The sequence below is a fragment of the Lepisosteus oculatus genome, chromosome 20, assembly GCF_040954835.1.
Source record: "Lepisosteus oculatus isolate fLepOcu1 chromosome 20, fLepOcu1.hap2, whole genome shotgun sequence".
NCBI lineage: Eukaryota > Metazoa > Chordata > Actinopteri > Semionotiformes > Lepisosteidae > Lepisosteus > Lepisosteus oculatus.
The window spans coordinates 12,830,949-12,851,380 of record NC_090715.1 but is presented as its reverse complement, the minus strand read 5'-3'; the positions used below and the strand labels follow the sequence as shown (position 1 = coordinate 12,851,380).

The following is a 20,432-nucleotide window of genomic DNA, read 5'->3' as shown; positions in this document are numbered from 1 at the left end:
AAAACAAAGCACTGGGTAATCAACTGATATGCAAATAGCACACTCTACCGCAAGATCATTACATCCTTGTGATCATGAAAAGACAATAAAACGGTTAACACTGTTAAATTACAATAGGCAAATGAGAGGTTCTATGAATTAGAACTTCAACGATTTATTGTAAGGATGGTGAGGATACAAATGGCATTGTTTAGAGTTGAATAAAATCCCAGGTATTACCTTCGATGATCTTTACTAATGACAAGGATTACTCCATGCTGAAAAGAGAAGAAAAGAAACAGAACGTTTCGGCTGTAGAGCCTTCTTCCTGAAACGTTGTGTTTCTTTTCTTCTCTTTCCAGCAGTAATAAACCTTGTTCCCTTGCAGCCTACGCATGCTGATGCAGCTCCCTACTTGAACTACTGTATTAATGCAAAGGAACAAGTAATAGGTTTATCCTTGCTGAAAAAAAGAAGAAGGAGAACACAACGTTTCGGCCGTGGAGCATTCTTCAGGTGTGAGAGAGACAGGGCAGTAGGCAAAGGTAAAGTAGCGGGAGAACAAAGGCTGGGAGGGAGGAGGAGTGAGAGGCGGGAGCAGGGGACAGAAAGAGAGGCCAATCAAGAGGTGTGAAGTCAGAATGGGTGTAGAGAGGTGTGAAATGAAACTTCCAATGAATGGAGAAAATTTAAAAGAACAGTAGTCTGTTGTTAAGAGAAGGGAGAATGTGTGATCCAAGCAGCAGAATAATTATGGTCTCGGTGGTCTTTCTGATGTATGAGTTAGGAAAACCGTCTTTGAGAACACAAACGGAGAGCTTAGAGTGGTCGTGGCTGTCAGAGGTGAAATGAGAAACGATGGGCTTGGAGAGATCATTAATCTTCACAGCCCTGACGTGTTCTCTGAAGCGGTCTCCGAGTCTCCTTCCTGTTTCTCCAATGTAGATGGCTGGGCATTTACTGCAAGAGATACAGTAAATAAGGTTGCTGGAGGTACAAGATGCTGTCTGAACTGAACTACTACTGTATTAACGACGACGTCAAGGTGAAGAGCAAGTTACGGCGCTGTAAGAGTTAAGGGGCAAGTGCGCCATCGTGTGGTGCACGGTGGAATCGCACAGTGAAGCATCCGCAGCCACCGCGTCCCGGCGCCAGAGCGACCTCTCCCATTTGTGGGAGTGCATGTCAATCAAGACCGGACTTCCTGGATGAGATCATGGCTGCGGGACAGAAATGGGCAAATACCCCAGCACTGCTGTTTGGGAGCGATCCAATGTAGCAACTTAACGAAATGCATAGAAAGCGAGAACTGGTAATGAATCCGATACTGTCTGTTTGTACTGTCAGGTGATGAGTACTGTATTCATGAATGAGGAAGTGCCAAGCTAAGAGTATGATTGTTCACAAAAAGATGTGGATGTCATAATGCACTTCAGAAATATTAGTAATATGGATAACAAATGTTTCTGTTGAAACATGTCTGTGTATGGAAGAGGTCGTCCTTTCAAATGAAGCTCATACTCGTCGTTTGAAATCTGAGTGTGGGCTTAATAGGCTGCACTGCAATACTTTTCGTTGCGTGATAATCGTTTTCGAAAGAGCACAATTGCAGATGTGTGAGCCCTTTAAACTTAAAAGACGTAGTTAGTACAGAAAATAAAGGGCCAGCGTGTCATTACCTGACAGGATGACATCACGTTACAGTACAGTACGCCTGAAAGCTGTAAGGGAGACGAGTTAACGCTTCTGTTAATTAGCGCTCCGTAGTGCAAACCCGAATCTTCTCTGTGTTCTGCTGTGATCAGCAGAAATAAATCGACCCTCTGGCAATACGTTTTTGCTACGGACAGAGCGACACCTGAATTACGAATGCCAGCTGCATACTGTAGCATTTTTTGGTTAATATCTTTTATTTTAATTTCAGATACGCGATTTAGTCTACTGAAAAGAAACGGTGGACATGCAGAATGCTTTGAACTTTAGGACTGCTTTTTCATTGTAGCCTGTTATCACGATGTGAGCAATTTCGCTAGGAATTTACTCGTTTAATAATAAAACAGCACAGTCCAAAATAAAATGGTTTTCTAAAGATAGAGAGCAATTAGAGCGTTAATGATTAACTGTAATACTTATGGCTGATTTTTGTTAAAAGTTGATCTAATCCGCATTGTCACTTTTCCCAGTTTATCTTCTGTCGATCCAGTTTAAATGTTTTAAGGGGTTTGATGCCTGCAGCTGGAGATGAGCAGAATCGAGTTTTATATCAGCTAATGACCCCGTCATTTAGTGAGACAATAGCTGTGAGCACGTGTCCAGTTCTCCAGGAAGTGAAGACAAGTCACGCAAATAAACACATATACAGCATATGATTTATATACACAGTGAGCTACTTACCTCAGGGAAATAAAGCCCTAAGGGGCTCCATCAGTCTCCTCTGAATTTCCTGGGTGTCCCCAGAGTCAAAGGGCAGCTATTCAAAGGAAAGCTTGTTGGGTGTAAAATCAACACTCGGTCTGCTCACTCAGTGTGCTCTTCAGAGGTCCTGCTTTGAATACTGTACATGATCATTAATATCTGAAACAGCTCTAGTGTTCTTGCGAGGGCTTTTAATAAGGGGCCCTCGGGTCAGATTGAGCTCCTCTGCTCTAGAGGGATGTGAGTCTTGATGGAATGACTGCTCAGCGTCAACCCATGACATAGCTGCTGAGAAAGACAAGTGTGTCCTTGACAGCTGACTGAGAGTTTAATGATGCGTTGCTCTAGAACCGAATCTGGTAAAGGAAGGGTGGCCAGCCTGTCCCGTACAAACTAGTGCAGTTCCAGTACTGGAGAGGGCGAAACAGGAACCTCGCATGGTAATGAGCCGGCACAGTGTGGTCAGCATTGTGTCTTGAGTGAAAGAGATCTCCACATTATTTCTTTCTCTGCCCCCAGCAGATGTTTTGAGTGCCTGAGAGCGATGGAGGGGGGAAGACAGAACCGAGTGTCCCGGCCTCACCGAATCAGTGAGTCGTCCAAGGTACGGTCCTTCCAGCTGAAGGAAGACCCTTGTTTCCCCGTCGTCATTCTCTCTGTGTGTGTCGATTTAACAAGGAGTAATCAGTAAAGCACTGCTGCCTCGCAGCGTTGGGGTCTTGGGAGTTGATTCCAGCAAGGGGCTGCTCGAGTGTGGAGTTTCCTCTCACTTCCTTAAGGTGGGCTACTCTAAATTGTCCTCCCTTGGATTTATCCCTGCGTGGAAGTGTTCCCACCTCATTGCCTGACCATAAAAGTAGAGGCGTCAGGAGTCTCTTCCCCAGAATGTGTTTGCTGGGTATAGTAAAACATTGAGAGACATATATAGACATTAGAAAGTTCTGATTTACACCATGACCTGGGCTCTTGGGGATATTTTCACAATTTAATACAGTTCAGTGCCCTTCCTGATGTATTTAACAAATAAACTCCATCTGTTTATCATTTAATAAATCAAAAAGGTTACAAATTAGAGGAGGTCATTTGGCCCACCTACCCTGATTGGAATTTTTATTTGTCAAGGGTGTCAGAATAAAAACAAGGAGATTATCTTAGTTAAGAAATTGTTTAATGAAAACTGATTACTGGTTCTCTTATTGGATGTTTGTTAGAAGTGTGTTAAAATTAAAGGGCACATATCGTCTCTTATGTACTTCATCTGGTGAGAACTAATTATTATTTCAGTTTCACAATTTTATTTCACACCATTTAGATCAAGATATCTCAACACACTTTGCAGTCAAAAGATAAGCAGATGATGTCTGGTTTAAATAAAACACAATGACTCAAAATGACTTAAAAACCGCTAAGAGTGATACGGTTCTGAAAATGGCACGCACAAATTTGAGGAAATGGTAGTCTGTGTATGATGTGTTGCTTAACGCTGTTAGCTTGCCTTAAATACAGAGTCAAACAGAATGAAAAACGACCATTTTTCTCTTCTCTTAAATCATAATAATCTACATCATTGTTTCCCTGCCTTTGTCGTTTAAGACCAATGAGTCTGCCGGTCTTGTCCTAGCTCAGTTTAAAACCAGGAGGGATACTTGCAGGGACAGGCTCCGACTCCGCCATGACCGTGGATCGGACGAAGTGGTTAGATAAAGGATGGTGGATGATCGCTGTTATTCCCAGGAAACAGCCTAGAGATGAATGTCTACTTGCAGGTGTACCGCTGGCCAGAGAATGCGGGCTCGGTGCTGCAGGGCCTGAACGAGCAGCGCCAGAAGGGTCTCTTCTGCGACGTGGTCCTGCTGGCGGACGAGCAGCGCGTTCCGGCCCACCGCAACGTCCTGGCGGTCTCCAGCGACTATTTCAACTCCATGTTCACCATCGGCATGAGGGAGGCCAGGCAGCTAGAAGTGGAGCTGGTGGGGGCCTCCTACATTGGGCTGAAGGCAGTGGTGGACTTCCTCTACAGCAGCGAGCTGCCGCTGGATGGTGGTAACATCGACTATGTCCTGGAGACCGCCCACCTGCTGCAAGTGTGGAGGGTGGTGGACTTCTGCTGCCAGTACCTGGAGAACGAGGTGAGTGAGGAGAACTACCTGTACCTCCAAGAGCTGGCCTTCATCTACAGTCTGGACAGGCTGGACTCCTTCATTGACAGTTTCATCCTCCAGAACTTCGGCACTCTTTCCTTCACCCCGGATTTCCTGCAGAACATCAGGATGCAGAAGCTGTGCTCCTACCTAGGCAACAGCCTGGTACAGCATGATTGCGAGCACAACCTCCTCCAGGCTGCCCTGCAGTGGCTCACGCAGAGCCCCGAGAGGGAATCGGACGCCAGGCAGGTCCTCTCCAACATCCACTTCCCCCTCATCCCCCGGGGTGACCTCCAGACCCAGGTCAAGCCAGCCATGCTGTCCCTCCTCCCCAAGGAGGCCAACTGCGAAGCCCTGATGGAGGAGGCCCTGAGCTACCACAGCCAGCTGATGGCCCAGCCCGTGCTGCAGAACCAGCGCTCGGCTCTGCGGGTGCAGGGGGAGCGGCTGCTGTTCGTGGGAGGCGAGGTGTCGGAGCGGGGGGAGGACCTGAGCGATGATGTCTGCTTCCTGGACCCCGCCCAGGGCTGCTGGCTCACAGAGACCCAGCTCCCCGCCCGGAGAAGCCACCACGGAGTCACGGTGATGGGCGGCTTCATCTTCGTGGCCGGGGGCAGCTCGTCCCGGGACAACGGGGGAGACGCCGCCTCCAATCTTTTGTACCGATACGACCCCCGGCGTAACCAGTGGATCAAGGTATTGTAACAATCCCGGGGCATTAGCCGAACATTTCCCCAGTGCTGTGTGAATGTTGGTATGTGAAGTCCCATAACGAAAAGTGGGCTTTCCAATATTTACGCAGTGAACTGGGGTGTTGAGGTCCCTTCCTAAAAAGCCTGTCAAGCTTGTTTCCAAACTATTGGTCTCCAGGCTGAAATCGGGAGACTCCACTTTTAAGAAAATTCCCCTGAGTGAATTGTTCTTTTAGGCCAATGTGAAAGTTTCCTTCATAAGATCATTAAGATATACGTAGAAGGAGAATATATTGCTAGACTCAGGGTTTGAAGTCTTCTCATAAACCACATTGCTGACGTCTTTGTGTGTGTTGTTGTGCAGTGTTTCCTGTCTGCGTCGTCGATCTGGTAATGGTGATGTCTTGAGCTTTGCCTTCAGGGTGCCTCGATGAACCAGCGGCGTGTGGATTTCTACCTGGGCTGCATCGCGGACAAGCTGATCGCAGTGGGGGGGCGCAACGAAAACGGGGCCCTGTCTTCAGTGGAGGTCTACAGCCCCCTGAAGGACACCTGGTCCTACGTGGCTGGTCTGCCCAGGTGATGGTCACACTTTTCATTTAAGATTGGCTTTTTTGAAAAAAGTACAAGGTCTTTTTTTCAAGTCCAGATTTTATTTTTAGGCTGGCACATCAAAAGCCGAGTCAGAAGGAATCGAATTCAATGAATGTGCTCTTGTCATTTTAACAAAGCTATGTGGGAAATCGCTTTGCCTAAGCAGCAGCAAAAGTAAACCACGACCCAGCTCTCCCTGTATACCACATCAGGAGTCTTCAGCTCCCATCCTTGAGAGCTGTAGTCCAGCAAATACTGTCGGTCTCTTTAATACCCCTTTTACAATGGCACACCCAATTTAGGCCATGAGTCACTTTCCGATATGTTGCAGGGGCAGACTTAGTACAGGAGTTCTCGAGTAAAAGTGGGTCTTTTGATCTGGGCAATGTCATTTCCACAAATAAGAACTCGAGTGAAATGAAAAGCACCAACCCTCTGTGTTAAATTTAAATCAGGGGTTTGGGATACTGCTTTACAGCTTCTAATCCCTCCCCGCCCAAATAACATCTATCTGTAGAAATAGTGTGAAGAGTTTACAAGTAGCGGAATTAAGTGTAATTATTGTAACTCTGATTTATTTGCTTGCCTCACAAAACGTATTCGTTACAGAATTAGTTTTACACAGACACCACCCGGTACCAGTCCGCACGCCCGCGCATCAAAACTGCACGTTTTGTATTTCCCGTTTCTCCTTTTTGTGCTTCAGGTTCACCTACGGCCACGCTGGCACCACCTACAAGGAGTTCACCTACATCTCCGGGGGTCACGACTACCAGATCGGGCCGTACCGGCGGAACCTGCTGTGCTACGACCACCGGGCCGACGCGTGGGAGGAGAGGCGGCCCATGATCACGGCCAGGGGCTGGCACAGCATGTGCACCCTGCAGGACCACCTCTACGCCATCGGGGGCAGCGATGACCACGTGGACACCATGGAGCGCTTCGACATCCTGAGCGTCGAGTGCTTCAGCCCCCAGTGCAACCAGTGGACTCGAGTGGCGCCCCTCTTCCAGGCCAACAGCGAGTCAGGGGTGGCGGTTTTGGGGGCCCAGATCTACATCCTGGGGGGTTACAGCTGGGAGAACATGGTGTTTTCTAAAGTGGTGCAAGTGTACGACCTGGAGCGGAAGAAGTGGAGCAGGGGGCCAGACCTGCCCAAGTGCATTGCCGGGGTCTCGGCCTGCGTGTGCGCAGTGAAGCCCCGGAGCCCCGAGAAGAAGAAGAAGGTCAAAGGTCACCAGGTGCGCAGCCGGTGACTGCAGGGAACCAGGCACTGGACCTGTGGGTGTGTAGGTCACCACGGAAATCCATCAAGTACAAGACACGGACTGGGGGGGCTATTTTTATACAAAGCGCGTTTTGCAGTATTGCCAGACTAGTTTTCTGCTTGGTGAAAATATTTCCTAAACTGCAGAGGGAAGACAGCTTTGTGAAAATACCAGCCCTGCTCTCAGGAAGAGGAGTCTGTAAGAACTCTGGGTCTATCAGGAGGACTGATGATCCGGGAGACTACACTGTTTTTAGCCCATTTTTGCTTTTTTTTTTCAGTTCAAAGGATGCTAACTAGTTGAAGGTATATTTATGGCTTCGGTAGCAGAGTTTTAACATTCGATCCCTCATCGCAGATATAGAGATGCAGACAACGGTATTTTAATCATTCACCGGGAACTGTAGTTCTACAATTAATTTCATTTCAGAAATATTGCTTCTTTATCGATACCAATTTGTCGTGGCTTTTCACTGTTTGCTGAACACTGGTTCATTCTACATAACAGCATTAAAGAGTCACCCGGAATTTAAGCGGGGGATGCCAATAATTTCATCTCTAACTTTGTAGATTTAATGGACTTTAACTAAACTAGAAGTTATCCCAGTCCACATCATATAATTCCAAAACCATTAAAGAGTCGCAGAGGTTTAATCAGTATTCAGAACTCACATAAGAAGGTTTTTTCTAAATGCACCAGATATACACATTAAAGCACTTCTGTTTTTTGTGACACCCCTGTGTGTTTCTTGTATTGGGTGCAAGCATCATCCATTCACTTTCTGGCGGCTTGATCACATAAGGGGCCACAGGGGAGCTGGTGCCTATCGTAGCAAGCAGCAGGCACAAGGTGGGATGCTGGTCACAAGCATCATCACATTTTCCAATTCAGAATCATTAACGGTTATAAACCCGAATTTGCCCACAAGTGCAGACAACCTCCTCCAATGTGTGACCAATGACCCACCTCTCTTTCCAGTCTTTAGCAGGGGTCTCTGACTCATTTCCCTGAGGGCCTTGTGTCTGCATTTTCTTTCAACCCCAGTAGTCAATTAAACAGTTCAACTGATTTTTCTCTAAATAAGACATACGGGATATAGGACTTTTCAAAGTCTTCTACAGTTGATTTGCACAAGACATTCACTTCATTAAATGTACAAATTTTGCAAATCACCTCGGAGGACGGTTAAAATGTATTGCCGTTAATTAGACCAATTTTGTGGCTAGTACAAAACGGGACTAACAGGCACTACGGAACTCGAGTTTGAGATCTCTGAGCTATGGGCTATGCCCTTGAACATTTTTCGCTACAGGTTATCCTTAACGTAACGATTGCATACATATCTCTAGAGTTTTTTGGAGCTTATACGGTTTTGCAACTACAGACAGAAACGCAGCAGATCTTTCATAAAACCTGTAATCCACCTGCTAACTAGCCTACTCCACTCTGCAAGTTCAACTACAGTACGTTTCCAACTGCTTCCAGCGAGGCCGTATGCGTTAAGAGACAGTAACGCATCCACATTGCATGTATTTCAATGCAGACACGAATAATGCCGCTACCGAGAAGGACAAATGCGGGTCTGCCTTGAGAAACATTATTTAAAACTCAATAAAGCTGGCTAAACACACATATATCGATACACAAACCATCAAGTAATGCGCACCACTACTAGTCACTAAGGGGAAACAGAGACACTGAACTTTAGTTCCTCTTGTATAGTTCCTACCACCCATGACGTGCGTGAAAATATGAGTATTTAAAGATTTATTATCTTTTACTGCTTTACTGTACAAATAACATTTACAGGACACATTATATTTGTTTACTCAGGGGCTGTAGGCTATGTTGGGAATAAATTAGCCTCGATTTTCACTCTCTCATCATGTCTGACGGAAACGACTGATTTCTCAAAACGTAGTCATATGATCCACACCATGTGAGCTGGGTCTTCCGAAAGGAAAGTGTGTTGCCTGAACATGCCAGGGGTTTCCAGCACTGAAGTGGGATTTTCAACTGCCACCGGCCCCGGTATTGCAGAGCAAAGATGCGCCCAGCTCGTCCCCGATCTAAACAGTTGGATCTTGGAGTACGTTTGTGCTCACAAGCTACTAGATGTCGTTAAAGGTACACTAATGACTTTTCGCTAATACTTCTTTTTTGGTTTATTACAGCAGGGTGCACTTGTGTGCAAAGTGTAGGTTATTTTAAATGTTGTTAAAAATACGAAATGCTTTATTACGAATGATTCTTAATATCTTAATTGAAATACCTTTATTGAAGATTGTGTCTCATTGCATTGTTTTTTTCTACCGAAATGTGTTGGTGCTTTAATATATTGCAATTTAACGATAATTAATCATTCAGGAATTTCATAGAACTGTTTTAAGCTCAGCTGCAAGTTAACCATCATTATGGCTATGCCTTCGAGAAAAAAAACAACGACTAATTTTAAAGTAAATGTTCTTTTCCACGTAGACCTGAGTTGTAATTGATGTTCCGGTTTTGCTGGAACGTTTATTTCTGTCACCGCTTGTTAACGTCCAGTCTTTTAAAAAAAGGTCTGGGTGCGTCACTGGTGATAAATTTGTGTTGTATCTGTTCCGCAAAACGTGTTATTACCGACACCATCATCGTCTAAAACATGTAAACTTCATCCCTAGACCAAAACAGAAGCTTGACAGTATATTTTCGCAAACTACACGTATAACCAACAACAGGGATCAAGGTACACATCACTTTTCCATGTAATCTCCAAACCTGGTTAAGCTTGTTTTCCGCCTTGAAACTCGTCTAATACAGTGTAATGGAAAAGTCGAGTCTTTTTCACGGACCTGGAGCCCACAGGGACCTATATGCTGTGCTTTGCCACCTCAGGACCATGTGGAAAGTCTGATACCCCCCTCTCCTGACGCAGTTGTAGTTGGTAGTTTGTGGCTCAGTGTTATTGTCCTGGACGATGTCACCAAGGTGCAGCAACATACACAGCTCTGATCGTGACCTTTGGCACATTCTGTATGGAGTTTGCATGTTCGCCATGCGTTTCTCTGCCTGCTCCAGTTTCAAAGGTATGCTGACAAGGTTCATTGGCATCTCAAACACTATGGTGTGCGAGTGCTTGCCCTGAGATGGAGTGTTGTTCCATCAAGGATGCAGTCAGTCCCTGTACACTACTTCAGGGATCAAGTCTAGATTGTACAGAGCTTTGCAATGAATAAGTAGCTTTCTAGTAATGGATATAGGAGAAGAAATACAGAATTATGATATAAAGACCTTGGTAAATTCAGGTTTGTTTCTTCATATTTCAGATGATGTGTACAATGTGAGTGCATTTCAGAGCAGTTTTCGGGGTTGGGCAGTGTCAGGCATGCTGAAGACATGACCATTGTCACCACAGTCAGGATCTGGGTTGTTTATTGTCTGTATATACACATTTTATTTTTTTAATTTCTCAGTTCTGCCAGGCTGCTCCGGGGTGAATGTCGAAGAGCTTTCAATGGACAGCACTCTCTCTGTCCGTGTTACTGCAGCAGCCTTGTGGTCTGTGATGAAGAACAGAGACACTCTACATTATGACAGGATAATAGGCTTCCTGGATTTGATCTACCAGCAAATTCCACACCTGGTTCACTTCAGGCATTACATCAAAATTTCCATCGGACTGAAAGCCAAGGTAGGTTAGCCCATTGAGTTGAAGGCACGGTGCCGCACAGAGACAGCAGAGTGGAGTTGGATTTATTACAGCCCCAGGAGTCCATCGCCCCCCCTGTACGTTGTGTAAAGAGTGATCTCAGACACACCGTGTTTACAAACAAAGTGTTAGAACGCTGTATACAAAGCTCACAAAGATGTTGTTGCAAATGTTTTTGTTAGTTAGGTTTGCAGAACTTTAATACTTGTGCATTTACCAGCATGATAATATATAAATAATTGGAGATGCTTGCAGAAGAAATTCAATGAGATGGAACTAGTATAAACCGGCCAAAATAACAGATTCCCTCTGCAAGACCACCTTAAGTCCTCCATGAACTCTGTTTTTGCCCAGAGCATTCCAAGTGCTGTTGCTTAGCAACCTAGAGAGTGGCCTGGCTGTGCTTCAATCCTTCAGTCCTTATCTCCCAGCAGACCATGAGGAGTCTCACTCACTGAGCTGCCAGTCTTTTACTCCAAGCCTTGCAAACCTTCAGAGGCAGTCTGGGTTAGAACTCCAGTCAGACTGCATGTCTTATGTGAAATCAGAAAATACGTGACGGATAAGTCAAAACCAACCTGTCGAGCCTTGAGGGTGAGAGTTGTAGTTGGACCAAAACTGATTTGCAAGAAGAGTTGTTGCAGAACCTTCCTGTTGGTTACAGATGCTTTTCAATGAGGCCCCTGCCATGATCGGTCACAGTAATGATCAGATGCACACACAGAGGCCTTTGGCTCAGGATGTGCTAAATAATACTAAAGCAAGCCCAGTTTCCTGCAGAATTTAAGAAATTCTTTTGACATTTAAAAGATGGATTTATGGCTGGAGGAAGGATTATTTGTGTTAATAGTTGCTTTATCATTTGTTTCATCTTTCCATGTCACGTGTCTTCCTTCTCTGTTTCCTTTCAAAGATTGTGCTGCATATGTTTGAGAGCAATCAGCCTCTCCTGAAGATCTTGAAAAAACTGAACGAGTATTTCCCTGTCAATGGAGCTCAGCAGTATAAATCTGTGAGTATGTTCACCGCAGCCCTCTGTCCCCACCAGGACTTTCCACCCATTGGCAGTGGTTAGATTGGTTTTAGATGTTTGAACAAGAAGAGTTTGACAAGGACATTTGAGAGCAGCGGTGATTACCTTTGGGATATCTCAGTGCAAACTCTGATCTAGAAAGGTTTTTTGTTTCAGTGAGCCTCAGGTTAGGGACAGCTTTCCCATTAAATTAGAAATCCAGAAACATCAATGTCACACAATTTCCATAGCTTTAATTAGGCTCTTAACAATGCCTTATTCATGTCTTCACTTTTTTTGTAGATCAATATTGCAGTTGCAGATAGTATTGTGTTCATCCATTTCTCCACATAACATTTAAAATACATAGTTTAGCTGAATCCCAAACTATATTCAAAACTCAGTAGTTCTCTTTATATCACAACTACAACACCACCTAAAAAGTTACTGCTTGTGGTCATTTTGATATTTAACCTAAAGCAAACCCAGAACTAGGAAGTTTTTTGTTTCAGTGAGTGTCAGGGAAGGGTTAGCTTGCCCCTTAAATCAGAAGTAAAGTAACAGTATTTTTCCAGTATTATTATGCCAGTTTTAATGCAAATGTAGTCTTATCTGCACTTTTTAGAACAGTATTGTGGGTACAGTTAATACCAAATCACTACATTAACTCCAACTGATCTGATAATAATAACATTGAACCTAATGCAAATCCTAAACGAGGGATGTTATTTCAGTAATCCCCAGGTTCAAGTTTCCCCTTTACTCTTCTATCTCTGTGCACTTTCCATTTCCCAGTTCAGAGTTGTACACAAGTGTAGTAAGTACGGCAAAGTCCTTTTATTATTTTTTATTTCTTCCCAGACAAGAAGAGATATTCAGAAAATAGAGCAGTGCTACCATCACTTTCGAAGGCTGGTTCTGAGAATGATTCACAACGAAGGCTATCGCAGGAGGTACATTGAGGTAAGCAGGGTGTAACCAGGCCACATGTAACTCCACGGACTGTGAGATCTCCTTTGATAAAAAACTGCTTTTGGGCACCATGGGGGCACAGTGTTCGACATAGCTGTCTTGCATCTCTGGAGCCCTGGGTTCGATTCCTGGGGTGCTTTCTGCGTGGAGTGTGTATGTTCCCTCCGTTTTTGTGTGGGTTTTTTCCAGGTGCTTCAGTTTCCGGCCACAATTCCAAGACAAATTGATTGAGTAACTGTGTGATTGTCTGCGTGTGCCCTTGCACCTGTTGCTTGCTGGGAAAGGCACCAGTTCCCCCCCACGACCCTGTACTGGAGAAAGCAGATTAAAAAAGGGTGGATGAAATGTGTATGTATGTAGAAACATTTGTTTTGTACGCAGGGGAAATGTTTGAATTCCGAGAACGTCACCTCTTTGTTTTAGGAAGAGCTGGAAGATGAGTACGGCGAGCTGTTCGTAGCTGCTGTAGAGAAGTTATTGTGGGAATATCTCAAAAGGCTTGAAAGTGGATTATCTTGGACCAAGATCGATAAGGTACATTTCATTTTCTGCGAAAATGCTGATTCTCGATTTAAAAATGCTTAATACAAAGTCATCCAAAGTATTTTATGAGAAAGACTCATGTTAATTGTTATATTTTGTGATGTAAAAGACCATTTATTTGCTGTTTTGGAGCTAATGTGAAATATATATTATTTCATTAATAGTCATATTTCTGCAGGTTTATTTTGGGATTAATTTTAGGTCTTGGGAGCTGTCTTCGACTGTTGTACAGTATGTCAGATTCTACAATTCCCTGGTTTGAATCACATCTGTCCATCAGAAAGCTGCTGATTCCTGGGCAGGGCTGGAGAAATCCAGAGCCCATCCTAGAAGCACATGGAAGAATACAGGATTATGGGATTGCACCCTTAACAGGACTCCCGTTCATTACAGCCTTGTTTAATAATGGGCTAATACACGTTTCTGTAGAATTCAGGAGATCATATGTCTGCTGCAATTTAGTTGCTCCTTCAAAACAGTGCAGCAGGGGGCAGCGTATCTCGTTAGTTTAGAAGCATGTCTGATCTGCAAAATACCCAAGAGGCATTACATAGAAGTTACCACTTGTTGTGAACAAGTATAACCATGAAATGCTGTTTTGCATTATGTACTCGTGGAAAAGACGTCCTGCTGATAGCAGCTGTCTGGAAGAACTCCCTGCACGCACTGAGGATGCTGCAGTGAGACTGAAGTCTGTTCACTCTCAGTGGTTTCCATGCAGCCAAAATATATTGTATTCTGCATGTCCTACCTGCGGTGTTTGTGCAAAAACAGAGCTGTTGCCAGCTTCCCTCCCAACTCCTCCTTCCTCCAGTGCTCAGCTGTTTCAGCTTTTATCAGCCCTCGGACATGGCTGCCTGCGGCCCATGTATTCTGCAGTAGCTTTTGCCAGATACCGCAGTCTTTTTAACATTTGCCAGCTCCTGTCGTTCGGAGGTCTGTACCACTACACAGCCCTGGTCCAGGAGGAGCACTATCTGTCAGTATTCATGGCAGCTGATCTCTTAACCTAGTTGGTTAATTGATGATCACTGATGGGGGGGATTATTCAGTATCACATTCCCAAGAAAGAGCATTTTTCTTCCTTCTGCAAAGGTCTATTAGTGACATTTCAGGGCCTGAAAAATTGCAAGCCCGGTGAATTAATTGAACATAGAGTCCAACAGCTTATTGTTGTGTTTTTTGTTATAGAGCATCCCCAAAGATACATCTAACCTTTTAAAACATCATAATATTCACTTATTTGGAAAAAGAGGGTGTCAAATTAATCTGGAGGCAAACATTCCAGGAATGTAATCATGCAAATTTCAGTTTTTGTGTGCCAGTAATTAAGTCAAGCTCATGAGCAAATCTGAACAAATATTCCTACAGCTTCAGAGGTGGAGTATGTTAGAATGTGCCCGGTTCTTTTTGCTCCATAGCTCCTGACCTTGAGGGGCCGTTCCTCCAGCCTGACCGAGGGAGAGAGCCTGCTGGCAGATCTCCTGGACACAGAGCCTCACTGCCTCCCGCATGTCCTACAGAAGCTGCTGCAGTGCACAGCCCAGCCAAGCTCTGCCCAGGATCCAGGTGCCCTGCCCGTTTCACAGTGTCCATGACCAGCCTTGATCTTGCATGTGTGGTGTTTCAGGCTTATTCCAACACCTGTATGGCAAGCTGCGCAGTGTGGACTTATAAAATGTGAAGCATACAGAAATGTAACTGTGTACAGTACTCTCCATAAGTATTGGGACAGTGAGGTCAGAATTGCTATTTTAGCTGTATGGGGTGGATGGAGTACAAGAAGTGGTATAAGTTTAAAATGTTAAAGCATATATGCCCAGAAATTAAAATGTGTATTTTAATAACACTTTGGGTTACCAGAAATAAGTGGCTTTATTATAATGGAAGGATCATATACTGTATGTTTGGTCAACCCTGCCTGCAGTTCTTGTTAGAATATTAAGGTTTAATTTAATTAATGTTTTTCTTTTCCCTTCAGAGTCCTTTCCTAATCACAGCAGCAAACAGGAACCAGATCTGAGAGCAGCTCTCTGTGAGGGAAACGCGACTTCAGGTCATGATAGGAATGCTGAAATCGAACTGGAAGCAGTGAACCAGGAGCAGTTCTACAACAGCAATGAGATAGATTTCAGCTTCGGCCCGCAGCCCAACCCAGACAAGGACCAGGATGCACAGCCAGCTTTTGAGAGGTCAGAGCCAGACACAACAGGGCCTCCGGATCAGTGCACCTGTCAGAGGTTTAATCTTGAGCCCTGCAGGGATCTCTCCAAAACAGGGGATCCAACTCCACCGGAGCACAGAGTGCTGGAGGATAAAATCCAGGCATCTTCATCAGAAACAAATATGGAGCCAGAAGTCATACCTCCTCTTAAACTGGAGAGGTTTGAGCTAGATTTCAAAGAGGCAGGAGTTTATGAAACTGAAGAGACTCCAGACTGTACTGAAAAGGGTGGTGATGGGACTTCCAAGGCCAACAAACCAGAACAAGACACTACATCGATGACCAGTGAGAACAGTAATTCTGTGGAGCTGATTTGCCTTGGGGATCTTAAAACTTGTTTTCTGGTGAATGTCGGACAAGACAGGGATGAGGAAGACTCAGTCCTTGAGCAAAGAGAGACAGAAACAAGAAAATTGCAGAGTCCACAATCTCCTACAGGTATCTTAGCTGCCAACCAGGGAGCCCCGGTATTTTGTGCTCTACAGATGGACTCCACCTCCGAAGAGTTAGAAGAGACACAGTCTCCTCCAGATCCCTTACAGTCTCAGCAACTGAGCCAGTTAAATAAAGCGTGTGAATATACCGATCTTAGATTGACATCCAAGGAAAGTGAAACTAAGGAATCTTTATCAGCTGAGGACTGTTCTGCGTCCATCAGGAACATGCAAGAGGAAGTGTGTAGCAAGAGAACAAAATCAAACCAACTACAGGAAAGCACAGCAAAGACAAACAATCCCGGAGACCAGGTGGTTATAGAAAACCAACACCCCTTGCTCAGGCTGAACAACAGTACAGAGGTATTTGCTACAGCACCAGAGCTGGATCCACAGTTATGGAAGCAGTGCAGTGGTACGGATGGGGTCAAACGGGACATTCCAAACCTCATCTCCAGCTGTAAGGTGAGTGGGAAGGAGGAGGAAGGCTGTGACAGGAAGGGTCAGGTCTACAGTGGGGTAAGGTCATCTGTCGAGAGTCACGTATCACTGTGGCAGACTCCAGTCAGACTGCAGCCCGTCGTCTTGTTGACTAAGCTGAAGGTGAACAAGCTTGGGTTTTCAACTGCAGACCAGTCCTTACACATGTCCAGCTCCGAGGAGGAGGAGGAGGAGGAGGAGAGTCACAGAAAAGTCAGGAAGTTCTCTGAGGACGTGCGGTCTCAATGTAGTCAGGCTTTCCCAGGAGGTTCTCCACTGAGGAGAAGCACTAGGCTAAGGGCTAACCACAAAACACAACCACAGCAAACCCTTCACAGACAGCAAGATACAAAGGTAAATGGAGTTCAGGCTCTGTGGAGTCAAGACTCTTGGACGAGCTTTCTGAGTTCCCCTAATGAGTCCTCTGAAACGGACATCAATGACTCCGATTATGTACCATTCAAGAGGAAGAGGAGCACCAGGTGTCACAGAACCAACAACAAGAGGAAGAAAAACCTTTCTGATGAATCAGAATGATGTCAGTTTGTTCCCCCATAATATCGCAGGAGCTAACTTCAATATAGGAATACAGAAAAACAGTACTTCCAGGAGTTACTGGCATTTAACATTTGGTTTATTTCTTGTTAATGGACTTTTCTGTACACCACTCTTTATTTTTTTTTACTCAGGTTTGTTTTGCTTTCTATGAATATTTTGTACAGCAGTCTCTAGGATGTTGTAAGACACCAAAACCTTCAACAGTGTCAAGAAGTTAGATTCAGGGAACATTGAATTGCAGTTGTTGTACATTGTAAATATATTTAGGTGTGTGTTTTTTATTTATGGTCCATGTACATAAATAATTTATTTAGCTATATTAAAGTTATTGTCCTTTTTACCTGTTTCTAAAAATGAGCCCCTTTAAAGCAAAACTACATTGTCATCCAGTGGCTAGATCGTTTGTTGTGCTGTCGTATGTGCTGTTATTCATAAGCTTTTTAATGTCATTTATTGACTTAAATGTTTGTTTAAACCATCTATTGAACAAAATTGGATCTAATTCTTGAGCTCCAGGCTACAGGCTTGTACTGTCCAGTCACACAAGCCTGTGGCGAATTTTCTGTTGATAGCAGGGAGCCTTTGACACTGCTGCCAGTAGGATTTGTCCTAACAGAAAGCACAAGTAAATGGCAGCTTAACAAGTCGCTAGAAGAGTAAAAAGTTTTATCTTTCCTTGGAAAAACATTGTCCCCAACCAAATAAAATACCTCTTTTGCTTAAGTCATGTTTTGGATGCTGTGACTGTACTGTACATCCTCCCCATCATGCAATTCCGTTATTTTTACCCATTTACAGTTCACCTGATTAAAGGGGTGTTCAGATTTCAAGTATTTTGAAGTACGTGGTAATAGAATTATTGTTGTTCTTGTTAGAGACCGTGCGTATTTCTAAAACATAGATGTTTTTCCAACTTTATTTTGGATTTCCTTTCATGTCCTGACTCTTTGACTTTAAAGGTAGCATCATCTGTCATCTGACAGGACTAGATATTTTTTTGTGGAAATATTTGCTAACTTCAGCCTTTGTAATATGATAGGTTTATTCACATCTACTTTTAATAAAAGTATTCCTTAAGAGTGAAGACAAGTTGCAGTTATATCTTTATTCATACAGGGTAAATAAGGAAAGCCTGTTTTTATTCCATGTGGAGTCAGCATTCTGTGTCTGAAACGAGGTCACCAGTTCTGATGTTTGTGAATGGTATAGACGCCTGTAGATGTACTGCGTAATACTCGTTTCATGTAAACGTTGCTGCCCTGTGACATAACGTATGACCTCCTGTAATGCACTGAACATCCACCAAAGACAAAGCAAGATTTGCCGGCGTTAACCTTTGCTTATGTTGCATTTAACAAGAGTTGGGTAGCAGGTCATATTTGACAGAACATAGCTAAACCTGTATATATGAACACTTGTAAGAAAACAGTAGTTGTTTGTATCAGCATACCATTTAACGGAGGGATGAAAACAACTAGTTGTCTTCAGGTCCAATTTCTGGTTCCTGTAATCGATTCTTGACTGATTGTATTGAGATGGGATTTCTGATGCCTGCAGTAGCACTTACAGTTCAAGTGCTGGTGACTGAATAAATAATACATTTGTGGGCAGATATTTCTTAGGCAACATCATCATCATGATTATATAGTCCAAGCGTTTCATTACAATTGGCTCTTAGTTGTCTTAGCCATCAAGGTAGAAGTTTTTTGGAGGCTGGATTAAGCCCCAGATCCACCATCAACAGGATACCAAGGTCGCTGGCACCTTTTCAGCTTCTTTGGACCCCTGTTAGAAGATCTAAAGGCAGAGTTAGACAGAGATTCACAATGTCCCTGGGCTCCCAGAGACCACAGCTGTGTTTCCGGAGACTCCTATGCATTTCATGCAGGAATCAGTTATCCTCAGGAACCAAATGCACTCACAGAAGAAGACAAGCTGGCTCAGTAGGGACAAGAGTAATGTTTAACTCTTCACGTGTTGCTGCGGTGAAGGCTGTTTGTTTTTCAGAACAGAGTGTTCTACTACAAGAGGTCCAGGCTTCTTCTACCCCGTCTGTTACACATGTAGGACACATCCTCAAGGTTCTGTAGCAGAAAAGCCTCACCACCCCTGAGACCACCGTGGCAATGAGTGGTAACAATGAGCAGTAAGACCAATATCTTACTTTAACTGTAAGAGCCTGGAGAGCACGGACTCTTACCTGAAAATGTCTTATCCTGTACGTTGTGGGTCTCCAACTCAGGCCCTGAAGAGCTCCATCCAGCAGGTGTTAACAGGTCACAATTAAAGAAGCAATTTCAGAAGACGTGAAGAGTTTCAGAGTCATGCACTAAGCAGATAATTTGTTTAAAGATCATTTGGGACCAATTATCTGAGCAGTCTTTACCCCTCGATAAACGAAGCCCCCTGAATTCAACAGTTTGCTCCATTAATCAAATTCTTACACGTGTTCCCGTTGTTTGGAAACAAGATATGTCAGGCAGCCTATTAAAATTAACTGGATTACTGCTCTCCAGGAGCAGGTGTTTGGAGATTTGGAGACCGCGGTTAGATTGAAAATGCACAGTACCGTATGTGTGCGAAAAAGTTTTTTTTTCCCCCGAGGGGGTCTAATACAGTATCAAAGGGTAAACTGATAACTGGCTATTGCTGCGCCATATCTCAGCGTAAATAGACCGCTTTGAAGTGAAGAGGTTTCTAGAGCTTTCGAATGATGTTTTCCACAAGTGGAAAGGTATTTAATGACGCAGCATAAGGTCGCTGACCCCCTACGTGCCGAGGAGTAGAATGACAAAGTAAAAACTGTGATGTTTACTCTTGGCATGGTGTTTGGATACACTTTGTAACTATTTCGCTTTTCCCCACTCTTGTTTTGAGATGTATTTTGTTTAATTTGGAATCGGCTGTTGTTTGTTTATGCCTATGATATCGGCAACAACCCCTGGACTGCACTAAGAGGTAAAATGGCTCTCCGACAACCCCACCGCCCATAGAGCAGCTCCTCATTTGACAGGCTCCGAGCTGCTCAGCGAGGTTAATCACCGGTTAAAGCATAGGGACTGGGGACGTTTTACTGGTTCCAGCGAGAGTTGACGTCGACTAATCCCAACAGTAGTGCTTCCGCCCATTCATTTTCTAATCGCTTCTTCCAATTCAACTTCGGACTATCCAGGCAAGCAACGTGCGCAAGGCAGGGTACACCCTGGACAGGACGCCAGTCCATCGCAGGACAGACACACACAAACACAGGACGCGGGCACATTCACAGCAGGGCCCATTTTCATGTAAGTGAGTTCACCTGCCAGTGTATATGTGAACAGTGTGGAGGAAACCAGAGCGTCCGGGTGACACCCACGAGGAAACGAACAGAGCAGACAAACCACACACAGACAGCGGCCCAGGTCTAGAATTGAACCCGGGGCCACA

General features: G+C 44.4%; 2 protein-coding genes across 4 annotated transcripts; both read left to right on the top strand.

Moving 5' to 3' along the window:
* Positions 1–940: 940 nt before the first annotated feature.
* On the top strand, positions 941–7,824 carry klhl36 (kelch-like family member 36). 3 transcript variants are annotated; one of them, XM_006641288.3, is made up of 5 exons: positions 941–1,291; positions 2,917–2,998; positions 4,161–5,234; positions 5,652–5,809; positions 6,531–7,824. In XM_006641288.3, the coding sequence occupies exons 2-5, from the start codon at positions 2,939–2,941 to the stop codon at positions 7,078–7,080; spliced, it is 1,842 nt and encodes a 613-aa protein (XP_006641351.1). In that variant the 5' UTR covers positions 941–1,291; positions 2,917–2,938; the 3' UTR covers positions 7,081–7,824. The 3 variants fall into 3 exon arrangements, with proteins under 3 accessions (XP_006641351.1, XP_015223608.1, XP_015223604.1); XM_015368122.2 differs by having other exon boundaries at positions 2,914–2,984; XM_015368118.2 differs by having other exon boundaries at positions 2,914–2,998.
* Positions 7,825–8,971: 1,147 nt separating this feature from the next.
* LOC107079999 (uncharacterized) lies at positions 8,972–17,729 on the top strand. Its single transcript, XM_069181222.1, has 7 exons — positions 8,972–9,219; positions 10,548–10,765; positions 11,697–11,795; positions 12,657–12,758; positions 13,191–13,301; positions 14,732–14,879; positions 15,292–17,729. The coding sequence occupies exons 1-7, from the start codon at positions 9,072–9,074 to the stop codon at positions 16,983–16,985; spliced, it is 2,520 nt and encodes an 839-aa protein (XP_069037323.1). The 5' UTR covers positions 8,972–9,071; the 3' UTR covers positions 16,986–17,729.
* Positions 17,730–20,432: the final 2,703 nt, after the last annotated feature.

Coding starts and splice junctions, on each gene's coding strand:
- klhl36 (XM_015368118.2), top strand. CDS start 1,188: ATGAGATCATGGCTGCGGGACAGAAATGGGCAAATACCCCAGCACTGC. Junction 1,292..2,913: donor TGCATAGAAAGCGAGAACTG/GTAATGAATCCG, acceptor CTCTGCCCCCAG/CAGATGTTTTGAGTGCCTGA. Junction 2,999..4,160: donor GAATCAGTGAGTCGTCCAAG/GTACGGTCCTTC, acceptor GTCTACTTGCAG/GTGTACCGCTGGCCAGAGAA.
- LOC107079999 (XM_069181222.1), top strand. CDS start 9,072: ATGCCAGGGGTTTCCAGCACTGAAGTGGGATTTTCAACTGCCACCGGC. Junction 9,220..10,547: donor GCTACTAGATGTCGTTAAAG/GTACACTAATGA, acceptor TTAATTTCTCAG/TTCTGCCAGGCTGCTCCGGG. Junction 10,766..11,696: donor CCATCGGACTGAAAGCCAAG/GTAGGTTAGCCC, acceptor TTCCTTTCAAAG/ATTGTGCTGCATATGTTTGA.